We start from the raw sequence: 6,926 nt of genomic DNA on the forward strand, positions 1-6,926 counted from the left end.
AAGCTTTGTTAGAATGTGTTTGACTTTCATTCTATTCAATTAGCTTTGAAGAATGCATTTGATTTTCATTTGATTCAAAAAGCTTTATTTGAATGTGTTTGACTTTCATTTGATTCAATTAGTATTGTTGAATGTATTTGACTTTCATTCTATTTAATTAGCTTTGAAGAATGCATTAGATTTTCATTTGATTCAAAAAGCTTTGTTTAAAAGTGTTTGACTTTCATTTGATTCAATTAGTTTTGAAGAATGCATTTAACATTCATTTGATAATAAAAGCTTTGTTTTAATGTATTTGACTTTCGTTCTATTCAATTAGCTTTGAAGAATGCATTTGACTTTTATTTGATACAAAAAGCTCTGTTAGAATGTGTTTGACTTTCTTTGATTCAATTAGCTTTGAAGAATGCATTTGACTTTCATATGATTCAAAAAGCTTTGTTAGAATGTGTTCGACTTTCATTTGATTCAGTTATCTTTGATGAATGCATTTGACTTTAATTTGGTTCAAAAAGCTTTGTTTGAATGTGTATGACTTGATGCAAATCATGATGAGTCCATTAGTCCAATCAAGCATGATCATCTTACTAGTCCAATTTACAAAGAAATCATTCTTGCTAAGTCATTTGAAGATCAAGTGTTAGATACTTTTTGTGCGCATGGACCGTTTCTTGTTAACCAAGGGTTTACTTGTTTACATTCTGGTTATGAATGTTAATGGGCATCCTAAGCACGTTTTCATCAGCCTTAGGCATAGGAAAAGGCGTCCTTGAAGCAAGAAGAAACTTCATTACAAGTCATAAACATTCAGCATTAAAAAAGGCATGAATCAAGGGGAGGTTACTCCACGTTTTTGTTGGTTCTTTATGGCTGTTTTTAAGCTTCTTTTCAGAAGTTTTTAAGAGGTTAATTAAGGGTGATTAAATCCTAAAATCAGTTAAGAAAATCTGTTTAACTTAGGCGTGATTCTAGGCTAAGTTTTAGCTTTCATGTTTAGTTACAATAAACACACATTAAGCTTGTTTAATGCGTGTAGTTTAGCACTAGTTTGCTTTCTTTATTTAAGCTTATGCAATGTAAGTGTATGATGGATTATGATATATGAATTAAGAAAGTTTTCTCCTTAAAACTATTTATTCTTGTTGCTAAGATAAATCGTTTTGTTGCCAAGTTTAACTTGACGAATTTGAGTGGTTAAGTGAGTTTTCCTTCCATGCAAATTAAACAACTAGTGGGTTTTAAGTGAGGAATCCTTGCCTACATATCTTGTTTGTTTAAGTGAGTAATCCTTACAAACTAATCCTTCTTTCCTCTATAAAACGTTCCTTAACCATTTTCCAAAACAACCTACAAACTTTTACCCGTAATTGAACTAAAAAAAACCAACCTCTTTTTTTTCCACTTGAGTTTGATCCATTAAGCATGTATTAACTAAGACTTTCTATTAGTTTTTACATCATTGGTGCGTCAGGTAGGGGACATTTCTGTCCAAATGGATCAAGCAAACCCAAATGAAACCATTGACCAAAGGAGACTTCGAATTCTGGAGGAAAACCAACAAAGACTCTTGGAAACCAATGAGCAATTACATGGTAATATAATGGCTCTAATGGCTCGTTTGTTGACACAAGAACAAAGGGATGGGCGTAAAAACCCTCCTAGATATGATGACAAGAGTCTAAAGGTGGATTTAGACCTTTTTGATGGTACTCTTGACCCTGAGAGGTACTTGGAGTGGGAGCAATCACTTGAGAGGTACTTTGAGTTCAAAGACGTTGAGGAAGATGAACAAAAGTACAAGATTGCTAAGGTAAAGATAGCCAAGTATGCTGAAACTTGGTTGAAAGGAGTCCAAAGAAAACGAGAAAGCAATGGGAAAACTCGTATTTCTACATGGACCAAGCTTAGGAAGAAACTTAGGGGACGATTTGTTCCTTCTAATTACAAGCAATCCATGTATGTGAAATGGAGTTTTTTGCAGCAAGGAGGGAGTAGTGTGGAGGAATACATTAAAGAATTTGAGAAACTTTCAATTGTGTTCGAAATAGTGGAAAATGAAGAACTCAAATTAGGGAGGTTTATGGCTGGTTTGGGGATAAGGACATTTATGAGAAAGTAGAGGTGCAACCCAATCTAACCTTTGATGAAGCTTGTAAGCTTTCGGTGAAATTTGACAATCAAAGGAAGAAGAAAAAACCTTCGAACTCTTTTGACCCAAAATTCAAACGTGCATTTAACCCACCAAAAGAAACCCCTTCCTTTCCAAATTCCACTACCAAAAAGAACCCTACCTCGTTTGATCTTTCACAAAAAGAAAAAGGAAAAAGCCAAAACCGGAGACTTAAGTGACATTGTTTGTTTCAAATGTCACGGAAGAGGACACTACAAGAGAGATTGTCCTAATGCAAGAGCTTTAACCATACGAGAGCTTAAGAATATGATGGCACAAAGTTTTGTCCTTGAAGAAGAGAAGGAGGCCGAAAATGGTAGAGAAAATGTACCTTTAGAGTCTTATGATTCTAATGAGGAGGAGGAGCAAGTTGATGACTGTTTTCCCGAAAAAAATAGTCTGGTAATGAGGAGAGCCCTCCAAATGCACGTGGAGGTTGAGAAAACCCCAATTCAAAGAGAGAATGTCTTCTTAACCAAATGCAAGGTTAATGAAGATGTGTGTGACTTGATTGTTGATAGTGGCAGTGAGGCTAATGTTGTGTCAAGTGATCTTGTTAAGAAACTTGACTTGAAGACTACTAGACATCCTACTCCTTACAAGTTGAGTTGGCTTGATAAGAGCAAGAGTACGGGGGTTAGAAAACAATGTCTAGTAAAATTTCAGATTGGTTCGTATGTGGATGAAATTTTATGTGATGTCATTCCCATGGATGCTTGTCACATTTTGTTAGGGAGGCCATGGCAAAGTGACAAAAAATCAGTACATGATGGCCTATCAAACACCTACACCATTACTCACCAAGGCAGCAAGAAAGTGTTGCACCCCTTACCACCACAAAAAAGCCTTTCCCAAACACAATCCCCACCACCACAAAAAGAGCCCAAAAGAAAGGACATTTTGTTGCTTTCCTTAAAAGAATTCAAAAACTCTTTGGAGAAAGAAGATGAAGTGTTCTTATTGTTTTCTAATGAGGAACACGAAGGTTTTGTCCAACAAAACCCTAGGCTAGCCGCATTGATCAAGGAGTATGAAGATGTTTTTCCTAATGAATTACCACAAGGGTTGCCTCCTATTCGTGGTATAGAGCATCAAATAGATTTGATTCCGGGAGCCCCCCTTCCAAATAAACCCCCTGATAGATGCAATCCCATGGAAACTAAGGAATTACAAAGACAAATTGAGGAGTTGATTCAAATGGGTTACGTGAGAGAATCCATGAGTCCTTGTGCCGTTCCAGCTTTGTTAGTGCCAAAAAAGGATGGAACATGGAGGATGTGTATTGATAGTAGGGCGGTGAATAACATAACCATTAAGTATAGGTTTCCTATTCCTAGACTTGATGATATGTTAGATGAGTTAAGTGGAGCTCAAGTGTTTTCCAAGATAGATTTAAGGAGTGGATATCACCAAATTAGAATGAGGGGAGGTGATGAGTGGAAAACAACCTTTAAAACTAAGCATGGTTTGTATGAGTGGCTTGTTATGCCGTTTGGATTAACAAATGCTCCAAGCACCTTCATGAGACTTATGAACGAAATGTTGAGGCCATTTTTGGGGAAGTTCGTAGTTGTTTACTTAGATGACATTCTCATCTATAGTAAAAATGAGGAGGAACACTTGAAACATTTGGAAGAGATTTTCAAAACCTTGAGAGAGCAACAATTGTATGGAAAGTTGGAGAAATGCCATTTTTTGCTAACGGATATTGTTTTCCTTGGTTATATTATTTCAGGTGAAGGAATTAAAGTTGATCCGAGCAAAGTGGAAGCCATTTCTTCATGGCCAATTCCAAAAACAGTCACGGAGGTTCGTTCATTTCATGGACTTACATCGTTCTATAGGCGGTTCATTGAACATTTTAGCACCCTTATGGGTCCCATCACCGAATGTACAAAGAAGGGAAGTTTTCAATGGACTCCCCAGGCTCAAAAGGCGTTTGAGTTGGTGAAAAAAAAGATGTGTGAAGCGCTGGTTCTAGCACTTCCAGATTTCATGAAACCATTTGAAGTTGAGTGTGGTGCAAGTGGAAAAGGAATAGGGGCTGTCCTAATCCAAGAGAAGAAGCCAATTGCGTATTTTAGTGAGAAATTGAGTCAAGGCAAATTGAATTACTCCACTTATGACAAGGAATTCTATGCCATGGTTCGAGCTTTGGACCATTGGTCACATTATTTGAGGCCACAGCCTTTCATCTTACACTCGGATCATGAATCTTTCAGGTTCATTCATGGGCAAAAGAAGTTGAATGCAAGGCATGCTAAGTGGGTGGAATTCCTACAATCTTTCAACTTTGCAACCAAGTACAAGAAGGGCAAAACCAATATTGTGGCGGATGCATTATCAAGAAGGCATAATCTTCTTGGAATCATGGAAACTAAAATTCTTGGTTTCGAGGTCATGAAGGAATCATACAAAGATGATCTTGAACTCAAGGAAATCATGGAGTCTTGCAAAAATGGAGTCCACGGTTCATTTGTCATAGTAGATGGTTTCCTTTTCAAAGGGAACAAACTTTGTGTTCCTAAAGGTGCAATTCGAGAGTTGTTGATCAAGGAAGCTCATGGAGGAGGACTTGCTGGTCATATGGGTATACAAAAGACCCTAGAAATTTTACAAAGTCATTTTTATTGGCCAAGAATGTTAGCTAATGTGCACCAAGTTTTGGCTAGGTGTTCTATTTGTCAAAGAGCCAAAATGTCGTTTCATAAGGGAGAGTATAAGCCTTTGCCCATTCCCGAAAGACCTTGGGAAGATTTGAGTATGGATTTCATAATGGCCTTGCCTAGAACAGCTCGTGGAAAAGATTCTATCATGGTGATCGTTGATCGGTTTTCAAAGATGGCTCATTTCATAGCTTGTAAGAAGGTGGATGATGCGTTCAATGTGGCACAACTTTTTTTTAAGGAAGTGGCTAGATTACATGGTTTGCCTAGAACCATAGTTTCGGATCGTGATACTAAGTTTGTGAGTCATTTTTGGAAGTCCTTGTGGAGGCTCGTGGGTACTAAGTTACTTTTCTAAACTAGCCATCATCCACAAACAGATGGTCAAACCGAAGTGGTGAACCGAATTCTTGGTTCTTTGCTTCGTGCCTTAGTGAATAAGGGAGGTAATGATTGGGACTTGAAGTTAGCTCATGCAGAATTTGCCTACAACAGAACTCCAAGCAAAACTACAAAGTATTCACCTTTTGAAGTTGTGTATGGTGTGAATCCTTATGTGCCGATTGATTACATTTCGCTTCCTAAAGATAAGTTCGTGCATGGAATAGCCAAGGAGCATATAGAATTCATGATTGATGTCCATAAAGAAGTTAGGAAGAACATAGAAAAGGCAAATGAGTCATACAAGAAGCAAGCTAACAAAAACTTGAGAAATATGAAGAAGTTCAAAGTGGGTGATCTTGTGTGGATATTTTTGCGCAAAGAAAGGTTTCCTAAGCAAAGGAAACACAAATTGATGCCTAGGGCAGAAGGGCCTTTTCAAATCATGGAAAAGATCAATGATAATGCTTACAAAGTGGACCTTGGAGGGCAATTCGAAGTTTCATCAACTTTCAACGTGGGTGACTTGGCTCCTTATCTAGAAGATGATGAGTTGAGGGCAACTCCTTTCGAAGAAGGGGAGGATGATGCAAATCATGACGAGTCCATTAGTCCAATCAAGCATGATCATCTTACTAGTCCAATTCACAAAGAAATCATTATTGCTAAGTCATTTGAAGATCAAGTGTAAGATACTTTTTGTGCGCATGGACCGTTTCTTGTTAACCAAGGGTTTACTTGTTTACATTCTGGTTATGAATGTTAATGGGCATCCTAAGCACGTTTTCATCAGCCTTAGGCATAGGAAAAGGCGTCCTTGAAGCAAGGAGAAACTTCATTACAAGTCATAAACATTCAGCATTAAAAAAGGCATGAATCAAGGGGAGGTTACTCCACGTTTTTGCTGGTTCTTTATGGCTGTTTTTAAGCTTCTTTTCAGCAGTTTTTAAGAGGTTAATTAAGGGTGATTAAAGCTTAAAATCAGTTAAGAAAATCTGTTTAACTTAGGCATGATTCTAGGCTAGGTTTTAGCTTTCATGTTTAGTTACAATAAACACACATTAAGGTTGTTTAATGCGTGTAGTTTAGCACTAGTTTGCTTTCTTTATTTAAGCTTATGCAATGTAAGTGTATGATGGATTATGATATATGAATTAAGAAAGTTTTCTCCTTAAAACTATTTATTCTTGTTGCTAAGATAAATCGTTTTGTTGCCAAGTTTAACTTGACGAATTTGAGTGGTTAAGTGAGTTTTCCTTCCATGCAAATTAAACAACTAGTGGGTTTTAAGTGAGTAATCCTTGCCTACATATCTTGTTTGTTTAAGTGAGTAATCCTTACAAACAAATCCTTCTTTCCTCTATAAAACGTTCCTTAACCATTTTCCAAAACAACCTACAAGCTTTTACCCGTAATTGAACTAAAAAAAACCAACCTCTTTTTCTTTCCACTTGAGTTTGATCCATTAAGCTTGTATTAACTAAGACTTTCTATTAGTTTTTACTCATGACTTTTATATGATTCAATTTGCATTGTTGAATGTATTTGCCTTTCATTTGATTCAAAAGCTATATTTGAATGTGTTTGACTTTCACTCGATTCAATTAGCTTTTTAGAATGCATTTGACTTTCATTTGATTTGAAAAGCTTTGTATGAAAGTCTTTGACTTTCATTTGACTCAATTAGTTTTGAAGAATGCATTTGAATT

At 36.6% G+C, this 6,926-nt stretch overlaps 1 protein-coding gene across 1 annotated transcript; it reads left to right on the forward strand.

Moving 5' to 3' along the window:
- The first annotated feature begins 2,440 nt into the window (after window positions 1–2,440).
- On the forward strand, window positions 2,441–5,908 carry LOC110724369. Its single transcript, XM_021903787.1, has 4 exons — window positions 2,441–3,414; window positions 3,508–4,760; window positions 4,965–5,174; window positions 5,271–5,908. Exons 1-4 carry the CDS (start codon window positions 2,441–2,443, stop codon window positions 5,906–5,908), a joined length of 3,075 nt encoding a protein of 1,024 aa, XP_021759479.1.
- The last annotated feature ends 1,018 nt before the right edge of the window (window positions 5,909–6,926 follow it).

The sequence above is a fragment of the Chenopodium quinoa genome, unplaced genomic scaffold (assembly GCF_001683475.1).
Source record: "Chenopodium quinoa cultivar QQ74 unplaced genomic scaffold, ASM168347v1, whole genome shotgun sequence".
Lineage (NCBI taxonomy): Eukaryota > Viridiplantae > Streptophyta > Magnoliopsida > Caryophyllales > Amaranthaceae > Chenopodium > Chenopodium quinoa.